The sequence below is a fragment of the Nicotiana tomentosiformis genome, chromosome 10 (assembly GCF_000390325.3).
Source record: "Nicotiana tomentosiformis chromosome 10, ASM39032v3, whole genome shotgun sequence".
Lineage (NCBI taxonomy): Eukaryota > Viridiplantae > Streptophyta > Magnoliopsida > Solanales > Solanaceae > Nicotiana > Nicotiana tomentosiformis.
Genome location: NC_090821.1, coordinates 71,898,350 through 71,922,388, shown reverse-complemented (window position 1 = coordinate 71,922,388; position 24,039 = coordinate 71,898,350). Strand labels below are relative to the sequence as shown.

Here is a 24,039-nt window from a genome sequence, read left to right as displayed (position 1 = left end):
GTTATCCATTTTAAGGGTAAACAGTTTGGCGCCTACTGTGGGGCTAAGGATAATAATGGTGATTTGATACAAATCTCCATAACACACTCTATTTTACACTTGTTCTTTAAAATCTTAATTTCAAGTCAGTTTAAAAATGTCAAATTCTCAGTCTGCCCACTTGAACGTTGACGCCGAGTCTGGCCATCATGGTGAAAACAACAATCTGGTGCCTAGCAAAGAGGTACCTCCTGCTGATCCCAACGTAGTCCCAGTTGCTGATCCGGTCGATGCTAACTTATAGGTGGCCATCGATGTCAACCTGCCAACTGATCCAGAAAACAACGTTCATGGGGGGACCCCGACCAACAGCTCAAGAAGCTCCCAAAGGAAAAGGCAATGGGGTTAGCCTATGGTTAATCTTCAAAATGTTGCAGGCTCAACAAACGGTGATAGCGTAGCTGCAGAATCAAAGACACGCCCCCAGCAGAGTTGAGCCCGAACCGTCCTGGGAGAACATCTGAAGGAATGAGCAGATCACCGAGAGACCGGGTGAAGCTGAGTCCGGGGTCAATCTGAATTAATGAAAATGCTTGAAGCATTAACGAAGCGAGTGGAATCAGGTAAAAAGAAAATTGAGGCCAATGACAAGAAGGTGAAAACATACAATTCGAGGATCGATCAAATCCCGGGAGCACCCCCGATATTGAAGGGGCCGGATTCCAAGAAGTTTATTCAAAAGCTTTTTCCTCCGAGCGCGGCACCGAAGCCGATCCCTAAGAGGTTTCGTATGCCCGACATCCTAAAATATAACGGAACCACGAATTCGAATGAGTGTGTGTGACCTCCTATACATGTGTAATAAAAGGGAACGCCTTGAAAGATGATGAAATCGAGTTGGTGTTACTGAAAAAGTTTGGGGAAACTTTGTCCAAAGGAACAATGATAGGGTATCACAACTTACCCCCAAATTCCATTGACTTGTTTGCTATGCTTGCAGATACTTTCGTGAAGGCCTATACTGAGGCCATCAAGGTCGAGACCAGAAAGTCATACCATTTCAAGGTTAAACAAAGAGTTAACGAGATGCTCAGGGAATTCGTGTCGAGGTTTCAGATGGAACGGATGGACCTGCCTCCGGTCGCAGATGATTGGCCCGTTCAGGCATTTACTCAAGAACTTAATCCCCGAAGCTCCTTGGCTTCACAGCATCTAAAACAAAATTTGGTAGAGAACCCGGCGGTAACTTGGGCCGACGTCCACAACAGGTACCAGTCAAATATCAGAGTCTAGGACGACCATCTCGGAGCCCCTTCTGGGTCTGTTTATCCCATCAGGGCCGATGACAGGCCTAAGAGAGTCGTCAATCATGAGCCAAGGCCGGTTCAGGATTGGTACCAACCGTACAATGCTGATCAAAGAGGAAATGGGTCCAGACGTCAGCCCACAAGGAACGAAAAGAGAGGCGATCGAAGGCCCAGTAGCCAAGGTCTAATGAGCAAAAATGGTTTCGACAGACCGCTCGGGGGTGGGGAAGCACCAAGATTATCAGAGTATAACTTCAACGTTGATGTTGTCAGCATCGTATCAGCCATCGGACACATCAAGGAGACCAAATGACCCCGACCATTACAATCTGACCTTAGCCAAATAGACCTTAATTTTATGTGAAAATATCACTGCACTCATGGCCACAGGACCAAGGATTGCTGACAATTGAGAGAAGAAGTTGCCCGGTTGTTCAATAACGGACACATCCGAGAATTTCTTGAGTGATCGGGCCAAAACCCACTTCAAGAACGGGGACACCAACAAACAGTCCAAACAAGAGGAGCCTCAACACATCATCAACATGATCATTGGAGGGGTCGATGTCCCTCAAGGTCCAATGATAAAGAACGCTGAAGTATCTATCACAAGGCAAAAACGTACCCGAGATTATGTCCTAGAGGGAACCATTTTGTTTAGCGACGAGGATGCCGAGGGCATCGTGCAACCACAGAATGATGCGCTAGAAATATACGTGCTAATTAATAAATCTCGAGTTAAACATGTGTTGATTGATCCAGATAGCTCGGCCAACATCATCAGATCTAGGGTCGTAGAGCAGTTGGGGTTACAGGACCAAATAGTGTCGGCGGTCCGGGTGTTATACAAATTTAATATGGAATGCGAAACCACTAAAGGGGAGATAACCCTGTCAATGAACACCGCTGGGACGATCCAAGAGACAAAGTTCTACGTGATCGAAGGGGACATGAGGTACAATGCCCTATTCGAAAGGCCGTGGGTTCACAACATGAGGGCGATACCCTCAACCTTACACCAGGTGCTGAAGTTCCCTATGCCAGGATGAGTCAAGACGGTCTACAGAGAGCAATCGGTCACAAAGGAAATGTGCGCAGTCGATGAGGTAATCCCGGTGCCCGCGATTTCGACATCAAGGAACACGGAGCCGACCAGAAAGGAAGAAATTAAATAGCAATCACTGATGCCGGTTTTGATCGAAACGGAGGAGCGAGGAGTAGACGAGGAGGGTGATTACGGAGTTCTGAGATCATTCATAGTTCTTGATAATACCGACGCCACAAAATCGACGGTCGAGGAGTTTGAGCAAGTCATATTGATCGAACACCTACCTAATCGAAAGGTATACCTGGGCACGGGGTTAACTCCTGAGCTCAGGAAAAAACTCATTAATTTTCTTAAAGCTAACATAGATTGTTTCGCTTGGTCCCATCTTGACATGACAGGGATCCTACCGGAAGTAACCACTCATAAGCGAGTTTGCACCTGAAGTTTTATCCGGTTAAGCAGAAAAGGAGACCACAGTCCAAGTTCAAGCATGTATTCATCAAGGACGAGGTATCCAAACTCCTTAAAATAGGGTCTATTCGGGAAGTTAAATACCCGGACTGGTTAGCTAATGTAGTGGTAGTGCCTAAAAAAAGGAATAAGCTAATAATGTGTGTAGATTACAAAGATCTAAATAACGCATGCCCCAAAGATTCTTTTCCTTTGCCTAACATCGATTGTATGATCGACGCGACGGTCGGGCACGAGATACTCAGCTTTCTGGATGCCTATTCCGGGTACAACCAAATTCGGATGGACCCGGACGATCAAGAAAAGACTTCTTTTATCACTAAATTCATCACCTACTATTATAATGTAATACCGTTCGGATTAAAGAACGCTGGTGTCACCTATCAATGCCTAGTAAATCGGATGTTCGAAGAACAGATAGGAAAATCAATGGAAGTTTATATTGACGACATGTTAGTCAAGTCCCTACGAGCAGATGACCATTTGAAACATTTGTAGGAAACCTTCAACATACTGAAGAAAAATAATATGAAACTGGACCTGGAGAAGTGCTCAATCGATGGATCGAGATCAATCCCGAAAAAATCAAAGCCATAGAGGACATCATCATGGTGGACAAAGTCAAGGTCGTTCAAAGGCTGACCGGGTGTATAGCCGCCCTGGGCCAGTTCATATCGAGGTCCTCGGACAAAAGCCATCGGTTCTTCTCACTGTTAAAGAATAAGAATAACTTTTCCTGGACCCCAGAATGCCTGCAAGCTTTGGAAGAACTCAAATGGTACCTATCGAGTCCGCCCCTGCTCCACACTCTGAAGGTAGGCTAACAACTGTACCTTTACTTGGTAGTTCGGTAAGTGGAGTCTTAGGTCGGGAGGAAGAAGGTACGCAGTTTCCTATTTACTATGTCAACAGAACTCTAGGAGAGGCCGAAACAAGGTATCCTCACTGGAAAATTCGGTGCTCGCTTTGCTAAGCGCCTCCAGGAAGCTAAAGCCATACTTTCAATGCCACCCCATATGTGTCGTAACAAACCACCTACGAAAAATGTAATTAGACAATATATTAGAACTGTGAAATTGACTAATGATGAGGCCGAGTATGAGTCCATGATTGCAGGTCTGGAATTTGCTAAAATCCTTGGGGCCGAGGTGATCGAAGCCAAGTGTGACTCTTTCTCCTCGTGGTAAACTAGGCTAACGGGATGTTTGAAGTAAAAGAAGAACGTATGCGAAGGTACTTGGAAAAATTACACGTAACGCTACATCAATTTAGAGAATGGATCCTGCAGCACGTACCCCGAGATCAGAACAACGAGGCCGATGCTCTGGCTAGCTTGGGGTCATCGGTCGATGCAGATGAATTCAGTTCGGGAACAGTAGTGCAGCTCACGAAGTCGGTGATAGAAGAAGGCCACGCCAAAGTAAACTCAACAAGTTTAACTTGGGACCGGAGGAACAAGTATATGGACTACTTGAAGATCGAAAAATTGCCTTCGGATCCCAAAGAATCGAGAGCCCTGCGTACCAAGGTTGCTAGATTTAGCTTGGTCAAAGGGGCATTTCTCAGGAGAACCTTCGACGGCCCGCAGCCAGATACTTGGGACCGGGAAAGACCGAATACGCCTTGAGAGAAGTTCACGAAGGCACTTGCGGGAATTATTCGGGGGAAGAATCTTTGGTTCGGAGAATGATTAGGGCGGACTATTACTGGACCAAGATGGAGAAAGATGCGAAGGACTTCGTACGAAAATGCGACGACTGCAAGAGACACGCCCCGATGATCCATCAACCGGGAGAAATGCTCCACTCGATTTTGTCCCCGTGGACATGTATGAAGTGGGAATGGACATTATCGGTCCCCTACCATGGGCACCCGGTAAAGCTCAATTCATATTATTCATAATCGATTATTTTTCCAAATGGGCCAAGGCTCAGGCATTCGAAAAGGTCCGAGAGAAAGAAGTCATTGACTTCATCTGGGATCACATAATATGTCGATTTGGGATACCGGATAAGGTCATTTGCAATAATGGAGAACAATTCATCGGCAGGCAAAATCAACAAGACCATACTTCAAAACCTGAAAAAGAGGTTGACTGGTGAGAAAAGGAAATGGAATGAGATCCTGCTCGAAGTCCTATGGGCGTACCGTACAACTTCAAAATCTAGCACTGGTTTTCGTTGGTCTATGGAGCCGAAACATTAATACCAGTCGAGGTGGGAGAACTAAGCCCCAGGTTCCAATATGCGACAGTAGAGCCAAACGGCGAGGCCATAATCACGAGCCTGGAACTATTGGATGAAAGGCGAGAGGCCGCCCTGGTCTGGCTGGACGCCCAGAAATAACGAATAGAAAGGTATTACAACCGAAGAGCCAGCCTCTGACACTTTTAAGTCGGGGACTTGATGCTGAGGAAAGTAATGTTACACACCAGGAACCCAAACGAGGGAAAGCTGGGACCAAACTGGGAAGGACCATATCGAGTTGTCGGAATAACCGGCAAAGGCTCATACAAACTCGAAGCGATAAACGGCATACAACTACCGAACAACTGGAATGTGGCACACTTAAAGTGGTACTACTACTAAGGTACGAACTCAATTAATCTTTAATCATGTTATAAATCGGAATAACATTTGAAGGTAAACGACCAAGGATAGATGTGATTATTAGGTTTGAAAGCACGCGTTGCACTCTTTTTCCCTCGAACCGTTTTTGTCCCAAAATGGGTTTTTCGGCAAGGTTTTTAATGAGGCAACAGTAATACGTGCTAACTTAGATTCAAAGACCGATTTCAAACTGAAGTCAATGATCGTTCACTTCATATCAACAGTATCCAAGCCCTCACGAGTTCGACCTCGAATACTGGGGGCATTACCCTCAAATTAAGGTTTTTAGCAAGGAAAAAAGAAAATTTTGTATGCTAAAAGCTAAGGCTTGGTGGTTAGGATTCATTGTAAGAGTCAAACTGCCGTATGAACCGTGCTCACATAGTCCACTCTAGCCATAACACAAGTTTTTATGCGCTTTCAATCATGTATTTTTCACACTGAGAAATGAAAAAGTCCCGCTTTGCTATTATGCATTTTTTGCTTCTTCGATTCCGAATCCTAGAGCCCATGGGCTACCCCTACTCGGGGACTATCGAGCCCAAGGGCTACCCCTACTCAAGGACTATCGAGCCCAAGGGCTACCCCTACTCGAGGACTATTGCCCGAAGAAAATTTGGACGACCCGAGCTACCGAATCCTAGAGGCACCAAACCTATTAGGCAGTGCCCGAATACAAAAGGCTACGGCCACCTTAAAAATGGCTCGGAGGCATCCGAAGCCTGTAATAAGAAAGTAAGGCCTTTACAAAAAAATTCGAAACCTACTAAAGGGTTACCCTCGGCAAAAATATCATCTGAAAACACTTAAACATCTTGGGAACCTACGGTCTCATCGAGGGTCCAAAGTGACGAGCAAACAAAGTTGCATCAAAGTCGGGCTTCGTTCGAACTTTCGAAAAACGAATGCCCCGGAACTACATCTGATTCTATGCTAAGGCACGAAAAACAATACACGAATAAAAGATGCTGAAAAAATAAAGTCACGATATTGCTAGAAACGGAAAATTTCATATATGTATATATATATATATATATATATATATATATATATATATATACATTCCAAAATATATTTATAAAGGCCTAATAAAACAACCTTAAAATAAATAAAGAAAAAAAATATACATACGGAAGAACAAAAAATTTAAAAAGTACTAAGGCATCTATGCCTGGTCTTCACCGAGGCCCGACACGTCGCCAGAGCCGCCGGAGCCCTAAGATCCCTCGGAGCCCTTAGAGCCTTTGACACCTTCAAACTTGTAGAGATCCTTTGCCTTAGCCTCGAGCTTCTTAGCTTCTTCGATCTCTCCCGATAAGTCGAAGCCTCGGGCATGAATCTCTTCGAGGGTCTCTCTTCGAGACAGCTGGTTCATGTATTCAGTCTTTGTCTTTATGCGGGTCTTGTGCTGGCTCTACATCGGCCTTGTTCTGGGCCACCATTTCCTCAGAATCAGCAGAGGTTGTGTCCAATTAGGACCTCAGTGCCACATATTCTCCTCCGAGGGAATTGTGCGCCCCTTTCTCTCACAAAATTGGGCTTCGACGTTGTGACAACTCTTTTAAGGAAGGGGGTTAAAAGAGAGAGTCGCCACCTAACGAATTAAGGTGCGTTAGGGTACCTATTTGCAGATAACTCTGGATTAACCAGTTGCGTCACCAAAGATCGGGTAAGGGCTCAAATTACCTCAAAAAGAAGGTGTTAGGCACTCCTCGAGGTCCACAAGGGTGGGTCCCGACCGAACTCAAATTATATGAATTAGTCTAAATAAGGAGAAAAGACAAAAAATTGGGCAAATAAAAATGATTGACTTTTAAACAAAGGTGTGTGTGTGTGGGGGGGAGGGGGTCCTAAGTGTTTTAATCTAAAGGATCACCCCGTGCAACATAAATAATACTTCGTAACTCCCTCGAGGTGGGATGTTACTCGTATTATTCAGCGGGCACGGACTATCATCTCATGCTACCCGATTACTATCTTTAAGTTGTTTACCTAAAGCGCACTAGTTGATTCTAAATCGTGCCCTATGTGTGCACTACCCGTCCCATGCCTATGGTCCATGAGACATTTGGACCTCTATCTCGGAGTGGTTCTAGACTTTAACTTAGGTTGCTCAAAAGGAGAAAAGACTAGACGACATGCAAAACAATTTGGACTTTCACGTATAAGCAAATAAGGGCTCAAGTTAGCCTCCGCACTTAAACAACAAACGCACGCAAATTGATTCATATTGACAGTTGCAGATTTTAATAAGTTTGCAGAATCCTATAGGCAGGATCTCGATGTGATTCCGGATTTCATAAGCAAGCAGTTTTACAAGCCTTTTCCTTTTAATGCAATTTTTTACAGCCTACATAGTTGCCTTCTGATTACAAGCATAAGAGATTAAATCTATAGTCACAATGCCTAAGTGATTCTCGTAGCAACTCACAATGACAATCACAAGAATATGTTCAGAACTGCTTAATCGAGTCCTATAGGCATGGTATCTAATAGTGATTATTAGCACAGTGTTGAAGAAACGAGCAAGGCGGTAATTAAGACTGATTCAGACCCGATAGACATGATTTCTATAATTAAAACTAATTTTTAGATTCTATAGGCATGGCATCTAAATCTGTAGATTAAGCCACGTGTAAACAGAGTCTTATGCGCACATTGAGACATTCATCATTAAATATCCTATAGGCATGGTTTCAAGCGAGCAGAAGTAGAACACATTTGAACCAAATGAAGAACCTATAGGCAAGATTGCTAACACATAATAATAGAACATGTTTGAGCATAATAGGATACCTATAGGCAAGATTTCTATAATAACTGAAAAGTAACACGTTTTGAGCAAAATAGAATACATATAGGCATGATTTCTAACACATGACAACTGAACATGTTTGAGCATAATAACACATTTTAGCTAAGTAACGAACCTATAGGCAGGATTTCTACCTGTTTTAATGTAAGTGTAAGATAAAACCCCTTTCCCACTTTTACTAATACCCCAAAGTGTCATTACAAGTTTTATTACAGACCCAGAATGAATAGAATAAATTACAAAGTAGAATAGCTATAGGGAGCCTACAGCAGGCCCAAAGATACACCTGGCCAGGCCTTCATTCTCATAGTTCATAACAGCCCAAAATTACATCTTCATGGACATAAGGCAGCCAGGAATTGAGTGATTCACCCAATGGGCACAAAACAGAGTTGAGCATATAGAACCAAGGTCCTAGTGTGTCAGAGTTCTCAAGGGCTTCAAGAACCCAGGGCAGTGCTCACACTAGGGAGTTTAACAGAGACAGTTCAGAGGAAAGATTAGGGACCAAATTCTAGTGTGTCAAAGTTCACAAGGGCCTCAAATGAACCCTGAGCAGTGCTCACACTAGGGAGGTCAGTGGCAAGAGTCTTGATAGCCTTGGCTTTCAGTCGGCTAGGAATAAGGAGTTCAGAATAACATAAATGATAATGAGGGAGAGTGGACAATAGTTGAGGGACAGAACTGAAGGGTATAAAAATAGTCAAGTTGGGCACATAAAGCAAATAATCAAACAGGCTGTAGGCTTTAAGAACATCTTTAGCAAGATTTAGAAGAACAAGTTCAACACCTAGTGCATAAGTAGTTACACATTAACAAACAGGTTTGCAGGATTGGAGTACACAGACTCATAACAGGGAAAAGGTCCAAATTATGTTAAGTACAGATGCTAGTGTCACAAGATAGCCATGTTAACTTCACATCAGGTAGCAGAACAACATTTAGACATAGTAGGGAAGCACAAATTATGACAACATACTGGTGGATCAAGTGAGCCAAAATATGCTAAGGAGTATATTAACTGAGAACTAGTCATGATTAATAGAACATGATCTTGACACAGAATTAAAACATACTACCTATGCAAGATTGCCATTATAGAGATTCAGAACACAAAGGGAAGAAAAACTCATGTCATACAGTAAGTGTAAGCATTCAAATTTGACCTAATAGACCAGTTAATCTAAAGGAAGTTCAAATTATGCATACGGAGCATATTCGAATAATAAAATGGACAACCTTAAGCAGGATTAAACACCAAAGAGATGTCAAGCAGTAACACATTGGCTAAACGAAATTAAGAGAATCTTGATTACTCGAATTAGGCTTAGGCATGTTTCAGATTACCAACATAATGAAGTGAAGATTAGAGAGACCAAAAATTAAAGTAAAGCAATTAGGATTGCATACAAGAATAGTCCAGAAAATACATTAAACTACAATCTTCATAAGCGAAAACATATGCAAATGACAGGTAAATAGGAATGAAGTGACAAAGGTTCAGCAACTCACTAGTTAAGCGAAAACCAGTAAGAACAAAGTCCACAGTAGCAAGAACCTAGAATTTCTGGCCTTGGCTTTCAGCCGGCCAGGAACCAGAATATAGAACAAGAGTATTTAGAGAACAAAGAGCGATAAATTCCGTTTTTAGTAAATATTAACGATTCAAGTCTGTCCCAAAAAGGGAGTGGGGATGGGTTTATATAGCAGTAGAAATCAAACACCCTAATAAGGAAAATCATCAGTCAAACACTAGAAAGGAAAGCAATCGAAATCAGTAAGGAAAAGAGAAAATTTCAAAACCCTAATTTTAGGTAAAGTACACAAATCGGCAGAAATCTAAAATAAATAAAAGGTAAAAATCACATGTTGCATAGAATAAGATGAACATAGACAGAAATACCTTTTAAAATCAAAGAATCGAACCAGATTTGGTTCGATTTAAAAGAATCTGAAACCCTAATTTTAGGGTGAGTAGGAGTCACAGAAATACATAGATATTCATACCATAAAAGAACAAGAATGAACATGGACGGAAAAGGTCAAGGAACTAAACCAGTTTTGGTTCGAAGTTGATGAGATCTGCTTGCCATGTTTAGGCAAGCGGTATAGAGAAAGGGTCCAGTACCAAGGGGGAGTCGAATATGGCAAGAAGTAACCGTATAACCCCATGTCCGGTGGGATTATGAGAGAAATTTGGGGGGGGGGAGACAACTAGGGTTTGGACAGAGAGAAGGGGGAGGTTTGAGAGCATTCAAAGCCGGCAGGTGGTAAAGAGTGGTTAGGGATAGGGGAGTATTAGGTTAATTAAAAGGGACGGGGTAATATGGGTCGTTGATCTCGGAGATCAACGGCCACAATTAGTTAGGGGTTCTGGGTCGGGTTGGTTAGTTGGTTGGGTTTGGGGTTATTTGGTTTGGGTTCAGAGGTTATTGGGCTGGGATTGGGTAGTTTAGGTCCGAAATTAAGGTAAATTTGGGGCCAGATTTTAAATACCCAATGTTTAATAAATAAATAATTTATAAATAACAGAAATATTATTTGTGCATGAAAATGATTAAAAATAATTATTTAATATTATAAAAATATAAAAAGTTATTTTCTGCATAAATAATATAATTATACATGCATATGGGCTATTATTGCAAAATGTGCAATTTAGCCCTGAAAAATGCAAATGCAATTATAAGAAATGTCCTGAAAATTTTTAAAACCTAATATTGGTATAAATGATAAGTTTAGATGATCAAATCATCAAAAAAATAATTTGGAGGGTAATTATTAGATATTTATATAATAAAAATGCAGAAATAAATTGATTTAAAGTCTTTAAAAATTATGAAAAATTATGAAAAATACTCGTGTATGCTTGTAAATCAAATGATGATGCATATGCGCTATTTTGAAGGTATATATATATATATATATATATACAATTGGGTATCAACAGGCATCCCGTTCTGCGACGGCCGAGCTTAGTTGTGATCTGAGATCATCGTTCAGCTGAGACCGCTTATCAGCTTTGTCCTTTGCCACCCAGAGTTGGTTCTCGACCGATGTCATCTACGCCTTCGCAGTTTCCTTCTCCGAAGACAACAAGTCCATCTTACCCTTCCACCCTTCGGCCATGGCCTTGACCTCGTCTATCTCGGTCCGGAGCTGATCGATCAGGTCAATCTTCTGTTGGACCTGCGAAGTTGTGCTGTTAGTCGCCACAACTAGCTCCTCATTTTAGCTTCAAAGACCTTTAACTTTTTCAACCAGGTCGACATGTTCCCGCTCCAGGGTCGAGGCCTCCTTCTGAGCTCTTTCCAGCTCGGCCCGGAGAATGGGGAGGTCTTTAAGGGTCTCGTCCTATTGCTCACTGAGAAGCATGTACATGTCCTTCTTTTGGACCTGATCTTTAAGCTCAAACTGGAGCTGGCTAATTTCCAAGAGGTATCGGAGGAAGCTTTCATGGTGAAGCACTGAGGCCTGTAAAACAACGAAAATAGTAATTGACATCAAAACTTAAGTGGGATTCATAAAGGGGTACAAAAGTGTTGACACCTTACCCATTCAGCGCCTGTTGTGCCTCGATGAAAAGACTTGACATGCCTCACCTCGTTCATCTTTGCCCGGTCCTCCTCGGTCACCAGGCATCGGAGGTACCTGGCTACGCCCATCGGAGCAGATAGGACCCGAGCATCCCTCGGAACTGTAAGAAAGACCGTTCTTTTGCACCAGGGGTCCACGCTCGGCGCGAGAAATTACTTCACCAGTTTTGTGCTTGAACTCGGCCCGCCAGCTCCCGAGGGCACGTCCTTCTTCGGGATCTCCAAGTGACCCAACTCGGAAAAATCCACTAATGTGGACATGTCCATGCCGTCGAAAAAGGAGTTAAGGGGATCGCCTGAGCCCTGTACCCCCTCACTTGACTTTTATTTCCCCGCTTAGGCCTCTTCGAGCATGGAATTGGTATAGGAGGGCGTCTCTATGATGTCAATGACACCGGTCGCCTCTTTCGGAATGGGAGCGGCTTCTTGGGAGGTCACAACCTCCATCCCCCCCCTCAGGTTCCCGAGCCTGAAGGGATCGACCTCGTGGTCCCCTTTCTCGGTCGTCGCCTGCTCCCTAATGGGGGCCGATCCATGGACGACGAAGATGTCATCTTCTTCAGGCTCTTCCCTGAGCCGGTAGAGATATCCAGGGTTCGGTGCCCTGGACTTGGTATTCTTCTTGGGCTTCCGTGTCCGGGTGGCCGCCCTCTTCTTCCTCTTCCCCCTCGGGGTTAGGTGAACCTGAGGACTTTCTTTTTTTCTCCTTCTCCTCCTTCGCGGCATCCCCGGTTGTCTCGAGACGGGGGGCACGGCAGGCAAAGGTGGATCCTCGTCCTCATCAAGAGGCCTAAGTTCAGTGGTCTTAGGCAGACATGTAAGAAAAAAGGAAAAGTTAGCACTATATAAGTTAAGAGCGTAATGGTAACTATTTCATGGAAGAACCTCACCATGAGAACGGGCCTCTCATTTGCCCTTAGAAAGCTTGCACCATGCGCGCTCGGAGTAAGGCATCTACTTACAAATTCCCTCGATCCACTCCTTGAATCGGGGGATTGCATCTGGAACTTGGGCAACAGCTGCACGACCACAAACACAAGTGATGAGAAAAAGAAATAAAAAGGAAGAAATACCCAAGAAAGACAAAACTTACGGGAAGCGTTCCACTCCTCGGAGAATGGCAGAAACTCGGGGGGAATCTGGTCTTCGATTTTCACCCGAACAATGCCAACCTCGGTCCCAGTCTTCGTCAATGCTCGAGAAAGAAGCCTTGCTTGCTCGGCGGGCGAGATTGATTAGTCCCCCTCGAAAGATTCGGGGACTGTACAGGCGGAGTTGGTGGTCAAGGGCGAACTGGAGAGACTCGGTGTTGTTTACCCTCCCACTTACAGTCCGCTCGGACTACAAGTAGGGTTTCTTCGGTGACAGAGCATATGTATCTCGATGATCCCTCACCTCGGTCTTGTTGGCTAGAGGCCTTCTTGACCTTGAAGTCATCACCGATAGAGCAACCCCCGGGTATGAAGCTCTTCATGAAGGTCTTTGGAGCCACATCGGGAGCGGCCACCTTGGCATCTACGGTCGGGTAGGAAGATGAAGGGGCAGCCTACTGAGGCACTAACTTGGAAGTTTTAGCCATCGTGATCTGGGAAAATATGAAGATTTGAAGGGAGGTATGAAGATTCGAAGGAAAAATATGAAGATTTAAAGAAAGAATATGAAGGTTTGAAGGTGGGATGAAGATAGAAGATCTGGGTTGGAAATCCAAGAACAAATATGAAGGTTTGAAGATCAGAGATGAAGATATGAAGGCTTAAGAAGCAGATGGGGATTTGAAAAAGTTAAAAGCAGTTAGAAAATTCGAAGGTAAAAGCTAGGATCGGAAAATGGAAGAAATGCAAAGGCCGAAGCTTTTATAGGGGAAAAACAGTCAATGCGCGATGCTTCACATTCGAACGCAGCCAGCCGGTAACTGACACGTGTCAGAAGTCAGAACGACGCGATTGACAGTACGTTTCAGCTTATCCGTCACCTCGGTTGTAACGTACGAAGGAAGAAACCGGGTTCATCTATCGTTTCCCATCGTTTCCCATCATTTCGGCAAACCTACTCTGAAAAACGAGGGGACTATCTATATATGGGTGAAATCGGGGATAACGCACACCTCGATTTCTTGGTGAATCAAATGAAGTAAGAGCATGAATATATGAGATCGAAATCGAAGTTGAGAATTCTTTATATCCAGGCCAGCGAAAAATGAACGAAGTGCTCGCCATCGGATCTGATAAAATGACGCACCCCGGACTCGGGACGAGTTCTGAGACTTCAGAAAGCACAATGAATGGTTATAGGCGAAGGGTCGTGATATCTGCAATCAACCGGATATCACGGCGCGGATCTCGCTCGATGACGGTTACAAATCAGTAATTAACGAGAGAGAAAGATTTTTACCTTTTTTAGACTTGTACTAGGTATGAAACTCTCATACTATATAAAGGGAAAAGTTTGTCTTTGATAACACACATTGTAACATGCATACCAAGGCAATACAAAAAATTCAAAAGTTCTTACTTTATTGTTTTGTTCTTCATTCACGGTTGGCATCGAACAAGGGTCCGATCAAGGGCAAATTACTGTTCCACCTAAGTTCGAGTTGGGCCGTAACATTACAATTGGTTTGATTATTCATTTTGTCTGTAACTCGTTTATCCAATATTCTTGATTATTTGTGTTGAATCAATCCATATATCCTTAAAATCGCGTATAAATTCAATTGTTATTCATTATAAGGGTAAATACACGTAAACAATCCTTGCATAATTAACAAGTAAACCTACGTAACTGTTAGCTTATATAGCTCTTGGTAAGTTAACTAGGCAAATGGCAAACATTGTTCTAGAAAGCAATAATTCTCTAAAATAATAATGTGGACCAGATTTAAGTATTGAGCTGTATATTTCAGTGAAGTCTCATATTCGGATTCCATATTAAAGTAATAGTACTAGTGATGAATAACATAAATTTTAAAAATTATTTACTAATATATTAGTGGATATCAATATCTGGTACAACTAGTTATATAATATAATCCCTTATTCATGCTTCAAGATGGAACTCCCCTAGACAAATTATTTAGTATTCATCTTCTTTTCTTTTCTTCCTCTTCTTCATCTTCTCTAGACAAAACCATAAAGTTAAAGAACCTTGGCGCTAACTACTCTCATTAATCGGTGAGATTCCATTTTAGCTTTTCCATTCTATTTCTCTTTTAATTGCTGTCAAACATTCAACTTTTTATGGTTTTTATTACAATATAGTCTATACTGTGATCATAATTTTCTTTTTCTTTACAAAAATCATCGACCAGAGTAGAAGGCTCTCTTGAAATACTTTATATATTTCAGCTAATGAGTCCTTAAAATTATTGGTATTTGTTGCTATATTTGAAAAGTTTCTCCGAACTAGTTTTTTTTATTTATTTCTCAACTAGAACTGCGTAATCCCATACAAATCAATTTCAATTGAAGAGGACCATCGAATTTTTAGCTAGATCTAGCAAAGTTACTTTTTGATTTTCCCCAGAATATAAAGAGAAGAGAAAGATAGTAAAAGTAGCCAAATGCCCCCCTCCTCCCGAAAAAAAAATTGCTTGACAAATAGTTTGAAGTTTTAATTACATCAACATACTTTTAAAAAATTGCTTTCTCAATGCATCGGAAAAGTATATTCAGACAAGGACGATTTAGAATTTATACTTGATGAGTTTGATCTTTAAAATATTGTCATTGAAATTTGAACATATTGCACTTTGAAATTATAAGTTTAGAATTTAATATTTTTTAAAATTTTGAATACTTTTTACATAAATATATACTCTGTCGAAAATATTGAATCCACTTCAGTATTCAGTGAGAAGAACGCTTGGTGAATTGTAGTAATTGCTAATATGTAATAGTTTCTCAACTCGCGTATATTTTCACAAGTTTATATTTATTTATTATTTTTTTGGGCTTCAACAAAAGTTTATATATGTTCTTTGATTATCTCATTCACCTGTATTTCATTTCTTTTAAAACTTTGCTTTCTTCTCAAAGCTAAGTCCTTTTTGGCTTCATGTCCATTGCTAATTATACTTCGGTTTTGCTCAGTAACTAACTTCGACGTGGAAGAACACGAAGAGAAGATACAGATGATTTTTCAGTGACAAATGTTAATAATTTTACATAAAAATATTTATCTAAACAACATTTTATATTCCCTTAAATGTCTAACTTTTTTTTCAAAATTTCTAACTTAATTAACATTTCACTAAAAGGTTTATTTGAAAACAAAAATATAAATGATTTATTTTTGTTTTTATGAAGTATCAAATATTTGAACAGATATTATGATCTTTAAAGTTTGCCCCTCAAGCCTTATTGGATAACTTGTAAAATATACAATAGGCCAAATCTAGAAAACTTGTGCAAAATCGCGTAAACCCGCAATCCGCCCCGCACCACATCAGTCTTTTAAAAAATAATTTCAATTCGCCCCCCACCAGGACAGTCCTGCACCGCATAGCTTTAAACCCGCACCACCCCGCATAGCCTTAAACTCACCTCGCACCCGTCCCGCACCATCAGAGGCGGATCCAGAATTTTTAAATCGTGGGTGCTCAACCGTTTTTAACTGGACTTTTTGCTTTTAAGATTGGGTGCTCAATGTCACGACCCAAAACCACGTGACTGGCACCTGGCACACTACCCGACTCGAGCGAACCAAACCATGCGATGCACCCAAATCATATGCATGAAAATCAATTTAACTGCGAAAGTTTCTTGAAAATCATATACATTTTCAAGTTAAAAGACAAAATATTTTCTAATTCAAAAGCACACATGACGTCTTTCATGATAATAACAATGAGACTAAGTAAAAAAAATATATACTTTCATGTATGTCGTGTATAACCCCGTTATTACAACATTTCACAACTATCTATGGAGCCTCTATACCAAGAATAGAACCAACGGTTGGAGTAATTCCAACAAAATAAAATAAGAAAGAACATGATAACTACCATGAGATAAAAATGGTGCTTCATAATACCTCGAAAAGAGAGTCATCCTAGCCTGACCACATACCACGTATCATACATCATCTTGAAATATGTAAAGTAAGTAGGGCCCTGGAGAGGGGGGCCCTAAGGGCTAAGTACACCACAACGGTACTCAATAAGTGTCATAGACTCTCTCTAACTTAAATTCTTGGGACAAACTTTATAAAAATAATGCACCAATATTTGATATAAAACGATAAGAAATTCTATCATTTTATGACCTTTGTTATTTTAAATAATAACCAAGTGAAATATTACCCACAATATAAACTTTTAAAATATTTACATCAATCCAAGATTTTGGATAAAATCATATAAAATTATTCCATTTGCTTTAAGTCATCGAAATTATTTTCGGCTCCTTATGCCTAAACATAAAAAAATCATCATTACATTTCACTGGGAGTACTATACCATCACCGACATAAGAAAGTCAACTAAGTTATGTACCTAGCGGCAAGTATCATATACGCTACTTGCTCAGGTTGTCTCATCGTAGTGCCGTACGAATCGACTCAATCATGCTAATAATAGCACAAAATAGTATCCTCTAGAGGGAGAGCACTCTGTCGTAGTCTATACCACAAAGTGGCCATCTACACCTACACCGGTACGTGTAGTTTCATGACAACGAACATGATATATCCGAAGTCAATCTCGGTGAACACAAGTAACTCCCAGAATATTTGATAATTCAAAAATAGATTCATAGCATATTAGTCTCAAAGGATCTATTTTTATCAAATCATAACATTTATAGAAAATCTAAATCATTTGAACAAAATTTAAATAAATAACCTTTTACATGCTAAAACTTTTAGCAATTTAACATCAATCTTTAAAAGATACCACAAGTGTTATTCTGCTCATAAATTTCCAAAAGAAATACTTTTCATGAAAACTTATCTTTAGCACTCAAATATGTATACTCTTGTCAATACGTAAGTTTTGATAAAAACTTATAATATTTACCTTGAGTGTCATTTTTCCAACAAGATTTAAAATAAAATTTTATAAAACAACATGACAATACATATGCAATATAATATTTTTATACATGGAGACATCCGTACTTGTTTGTTCCCACAAGCATGAAAGCACATTTGCAAACAACTTAAGTATTAACTCGAAACATGATTTTAGAGAAAGTCTCTCAAGAAGAGTAAGTTTTAATCAACTTACCTCGCTTTCACTTTATTAATATTCACAAGCTTTCAATCCTCCTCCATCATTTCAATGTTGATTAAAATGCTCAACATCATCAAGAAGTCGATATCTACAATTAGATATCCTAATTACATCAAAATATGACCTAAGATATTGATCAACATCCATATATGACTCATAAGTTGGCTACAAGCCTCCAACAACTCAAATCGCCAAATAGTTTTACATACTAGACCATTCAACTTCATTCTTATGTTTTAATATCCATTCGAAGTCATTAATGATACTACATCCATTGTCCATTGCCACCAAGTTACTATTCATCGTCTTCCATAATCAACACTTGCAAAATATACAATTCGGGTGATTACTTAGTTGATCACTTTCATCTTTTGCTAACAAATAATTCCATAGGTTCATTGTATTCATAAATTTCATCGCCAATATTACCATTCATCTTCTCTCTTATTTTCTCAAAAGTACTATTCATGCCATGAACTAGAGTTTTATAATCCAATATTTCAACCATTAAAACTTGTAACAAATGATTCAAATACTTCTAACTACTCATAATAAACGAGTTTGAAGCATTGAAATTACCTGTAGTAGCTCAATCTTGAAAAAATCACAACTTTGGTGATTTTAGTGTTCTTGAGGATTTGATGATGAAATCTAAAATTTGGATGCAAGAATGATGTTATAACTCATGTACATTGAGTAAGAATCAGCCCAAAATAATATTAACAACTTTCCTTGGTTGATTGGACTTGATTTGAGCTTAAAATTGCCCCTTCACCTCAAGAACCCTAACCCCCAATACTCAAAATACTCTCTCCCCCGACTTGGTATTTATAGTCCCAGATTTTTGGGTTTCGCACGCGGCCTTGGATGCTATGGCAGCACTTCACTGCCATCCAATCTTTCGGACGCGGCCCCGGATGCTTTGCATCCGCCGACTCCTCTGTCAGCCTTTAGTAATTTGGTCATAACTTCTTATAGTAATGTCCAAATGACAAACGGTTTGAACAGTTAGAAACTAGACTCGAAAATCTTTCATTTGATAGGTTTTCCATAACTCTTTATATATATAGACTCAATGATCTTTCATTTGATAGGTTTTCCATCACATAACCCAATATATATATGTAGATATGCTCGTCCAAAGTTTGGTCTTGTGCGTACTCATTTGGAACTTTAGTCTATCATGTAATTTCCAACTTGGCTTAGACTTAGGGCTCTCCTTAGACCCCACATCACTTATAATATGCCTCGTACACTTATTATCATATCCAAATTAATATACATCATATTAATGGTTCTCGTCTGCACACGAAATAATATAATTAGTGCACATCAACTTTATTAAATGCGCTCAAGTATTTCGAAATTTTTCGGGGTGCTACACTCAATCAATATTCTTGTATATAATTACTAGTTTCCAATATAGATTCGCCATTACGCACCGCCCTGCATAGCCTTAAACCTACCCTGCCTCGCACCTGCACTGTCCCATTTCCCATCCCTAGTCATAGAGTGCTGGCGGTTGAACTTCACGGTGAAACTTACCTTAGGGAAATTCCACATCAAAATGGAAGTGAAAAGTTAGGGGCCATATTAACTTTCTTAGCTCATAACGCAATTCATAATGTAGCCCCTCTTGTAATTGCTTGCCAGCGCACTCTTGTTGCTGATGTCTGTATATACTTACTTCTAAGTATTAACAATAAATAAAACAGCTAGGGGTATATTAATTCAAGTTCAGGCTTCAATTGTTGAGATGCCTTTTTGGTTAAAGCCCAACGAGATAAAATCGTGAGCGCAAAAAGCCTTGAGGTGACCTACAATGATCAGGCCAAAGCGGGACAAATCCTTGACAGTTTTGTCCGTGACAGAGGGTAGGGGTCTTCTCATTCATCTTTCAATGTATGTGTGTGCGCGCGCATTAAAATGAAATGTATTTCTTTGAATTGCTAAATGATAGTTGATTGACCTATTCTTGTTTTCATTTCTTTTATGGAGGCTGACAGCGTTATTAATGTCACTGCAGTTTGAGTTTACTTCCAACAATCTTAAAAGAGAGCAAGATAATTGACATGGAGAATGTCGAGAAAACAGCTGCTCATGCAAAGCCTTCCACTGAAGGTAGTTTTCTGTCAAATAATGAGGATTTTGTGGGCTTTGAGGAAGATGTAAATCAGATCATTCAGAAATTGACTGGATTCGGAGGACCAAAACAACGGGACATTATCTCGATTGTTGGAATGCCCGGTCTAGGTAAAACGACTTTGGCTAAAAAGGTGTACGACAATCCTCTTATTATTCATCACTTTAATGTTAGAGCATTTTGTACTGTTTCACAAAAATATGACGAGAGGAAGCTATTGGTTGAGATTCTTAAACAAGTAACAGGTGATAAGCTTGACATCAATGAGGATGTGGACGTGGCTGATGCGGTGAAGAAAGCTCTATTTGGTTGGAGATACCTCATTGTATTAGATGATATATGGAACTATAATGCATGGGAAGATTTGCAATTATGTTTCCCCAGTGAGGAAAAAGGAAGTAGAATTATGATAACAACTCGAGATGAAAAGGTGGCTAAGGAGATTAAGCAGCACAGTGATCCTTATTTACTTCGATTCCTAACAAAGGAGGAGAGTTGGGAATTATTGCAGAAGAAAGTATTTCAATGTGAGAGCTGTCCCCCGGAGCTATGCGAAGCAGGAGAAGAAGTTGCCAAAAACTGTAAGGGACTACCTCTAGTGATTGTCTTGACTGCTCCAATTATTGCGCAAAAGGAAAGGCAAGCCTCTGTGTGGCTTGAGTTTGCAAAGGTTTTGAGTTCCCATGGTTTAGAAGAGCTGAGTACGAAAGCAATACGGTCAAGTTATGACAATTTAAGGGTTCATCTAAAGCATTGCCTTCTTTACATGGGATATTTTCCAGAGGACTTCAAAATTGAAGTGTCTGATTTGCTGAAGTTGTGGATAGCCGAAGAGTTAGTGCAAAACATCGACACAAAGAACCTAGAGAAAGCATCTAAAGATTGTTTGAATGATCTTGTCAATAGAAGCCTTCTAATAGTTTCTAAAAGGAGATCTAATGGTGACATAAAATACTGCATGGTTCATGATCTAGTGCGTGCGTTTTGTTCAAGTAAACTTGAAGAAGAAAATTTTAAGCAGCAGATCGCGCCATATAATTTATCCCAAACTCCATCTTCGCAGGATCCTCACTTATGCATGTATATCCATGACGAGCTTGTTGAACAACTGGAACTAAATGGATATTTACTGGACTTGATTCCAATGGTCTACTCTGAAGAAAGGGAGTCTATTGAGTTCATCGCTCATCCACAATTCTACGCATCAAACCGTGTGGATCTTTTCCCTGTAATTATTAGCTTAAGACTTATTAGGGTGCTGCATTTGTTGGATGTCAACTTGGAAAATGATCGAGATTTTCAAGTTTCTCCAGCTTCCACTCTGGGATTACTATTTCACTTGAGGTACCTAGCAATTTTTGTCAAAAAGTTTGATTTCAATTGGGTTTCACACTTGAGTGATCTACAAACTTTACGGGTCCATTCACATCAGCGCATAAAGACATCACCTGATATTTGGAAAATGACGAAGCTAAGGCATGTCGATATTAGTGAATTTTCCTTTATCTGGGAACACAACGAGCACGAAGAATCTTCACAAACTGTGTTAGAGAACTTAAAATCTTTTGGCAAGTGTCGTGTATCTGTGGCTGATATGAATCGGAAATTCTGGTGGAGGTTTCCGAATCTTGAAGAACTTAAGCTCTCCATTGTTAATCTTCATGATATGCCTAATCATTCTTTGTTTTCTACAGCGGAAACTCATAACCAGCTTCAATCTCTTGATATAAGTTTTCCGATTGGTTTCTCCAAATCAATTGGATGGTTTAAATCAGTCTTCCCTTTGAATCTTAAGGTTTTATCTCTTGCTGGCATTTCATTGACAGAAGCAATAGTTTCAAGTATTATAGCACTGGAAAATCTTGAGACACTCAAATTATTTTTTATACACTTTACATGTGATCCGTTATTGGACGTCACAAGTAAAGTGTTTAAAGCACTGAAATACTTGAAATTAGAGCAAGTGGATATGATTCAATGGCATTCCTCAGACACATCCTTTCCCGTTCTTGAAAAACTTGTTATAAAAGATTGTGGACGGCTTGAGAAGATTCCTTCTAGCTTTGCAGAAATTCTATCACTAAAATCGATTAAAGTGATCAACTGCAGCGACTCAGTTGAGAATTCAGCTTGGGACATTAAAAAAGAAGCAGAAGATACCGAAGGAAGTGACAGAATCCAAGTTCATATCCCGAAGAAAAACTAAAGATGGTAAGTGATTTCATTATTATGAAAAACACAAGAAGAAACTATTTCTTTACTGTGCTATCAATTTCATCTGGTATGAATAACAAGGTGAGAGTATGTTTAACTTATCGTCTTGCAGGCTAAATTACTCATCCTTTTTAATTCATAGCATGTTTAAACAAAATATTGGAATATATAGAAAATTCATGAAGTGGCAAATTATATAGATTAACGTTTATGTTTTGTGGTTGGGCTTTATATTTTTATTTTCACACTACCAGGAATAGATGGAAGGGGAGCTTTCGCGTAACGGGTAAAGTTCTGCCATGTGATCAGAAGGTTACGGGGTCGAGCCGTGGAAATAGCCTCTTGCATAAACGCAGGGTAAGGCTGCGTACAATAGGTTTATGTGGTCCGGTTCTTTCCCGGACCCCGCGCATAGCGTGAGTTTATGCACCAGACTACTAGGAACAAATGAGGCATAATTCTGCATCATGTGAATTGTGATACATAGAGCATTGCTTTCGTCCCCCCCCCCCCAAATTTATCTTTTGATATAGCTTTGTCCAATCTTCACTTTCCTTATTATTCTTCAAAAATACTACTTATAAGTCCCTTCATTTTTTTGTAGGGTCCACCTGGAGCTGCTAATGATCTGATCAGAGGCGATATTTATGATAAAAATAGCACGGGCTAGCCAATTTTCGGACTGGTCGTTCAAAAATAATCGGCATTTACAAAGTCATTGAAAAATAGCCACTATTTTGCTGGAACACGGAAGGTTCCAACATAATATACCGGAGATCGGTGCACCTGTGTATGAACTTCCAGCATATTATGCTGGACCGATATATTATATTGGAGCTCCAATATATTATGCTGGAAGTTCAGTATACTTATGTTGGAACTCCAGTATAATATGATGGAGTTCCAGTATACTTATGTTGGAATTTCAGTAAATTATGCTGGAGTATTTTTCGGATTTTGAACAGTGTTTTCGTTCAAATTTATCTTTACATGAAAAGTGGTTAATTTTTAATTACTTTTGAAAATGTGTCTATTTTTGAATGACCACTTATAAATATGACTATTTTTTAATTTCTCTCGATATTTATGTTCTTCTACATGATTACAGAGACAAAAAGAGTTGTTCTATTTGATTTCAATGTCTTTTTAGTTCTGTAGTTAAATAACTGTTTGAAATGTTTGTCTCAAATCCTTACTCAAAAAAATTCAGATGTTTATAGGTATGATCGCTAGAAATTATACTTTTTATACGATATGAATACCTTATATTCATTTATAGTAAAAACTCATCTACTGCCATGAGATATACCTGTCTCAATACTCATGGCATAGAGAGAAAAGATAACGTGAACCGACTTTGATAAAATCAGGAATGAAAATAGGTATATATTGATTCTATTCTCTGCGTTCTAGAAGGTTGTAGAACTCCTTAATATTAAATAGTTTACAACAACCAAGTAAAAAAAATGAAAAAAAAGAAAAGAAAATGGCCGGCTGGCTTTAAACAAACAAATGACGGCCAAGCTGGAATAAATTATTGGGCCCAGGAGTTCTGAGGCCCAGACTCACGTAACTGAAGCCCAACAGAGGTATTAAACTCCTAACCAAAAGAGAAGGGGCAAAGATCA

The 24,039-nt window shown here is 40.0% G+C and overlaps 1 protein-coding gene across 5 annotated transcripts; it reads left to right on the top strand.

Moving 5' to 3' along the window:
* The first annotated feature begins 14,880 nt into the window (after positions 1–14,880).
* On the top strand, positions 14,881–23,683 carry LOC104106368 (putative late blight resistance protein homolog R1B-12). Of its 5 annotated transcripts, none has more exons than XR_688582.2 (4): positions 14,881–14,995; positions 20,081–22,408; positions 22,666–22,768; positions 23,016–23,683. XR_688582.2 is itself a non-coding variant. In XM_070187589.1 (3 exons), the coding sequence occupies exon 2, from the start codon at positions 20,127–20,129 to the stop codon at positions 22,401–22,403; it is 2,277 nt and encodes a 758-aa protein (XP_070043690.1). In that variant the 5' UTR covers positions 14,881–14,995; positions 20,081–20,126; the 3' UTR covers positions 22,404–22,408; positions 23,016–23,683. The 5 variants fall into 5 exon arrangements, 3 of the variants coding, with proteins under 3 accessions (XP_070043690.1, XP_009613202.1, XP_070043689.1); XR_004509674.2 differs by having other exon boundaries at positions 22,666–22,827; XM_070187589.1 differs by lacking the exon at positions 22,666–22,768.
* Positions 23,684–24,039: the final 356 nt, after the last annotated feature.

Coding starts and splice junctions, on each gene's coding strand:
- LOC104106368 (XM_070187589.1), top strand. CDS start 20,127: ATGGAGAATGTCGAGAAAACAGCTGCTCATGCAAAGCCTTCCACTGAA.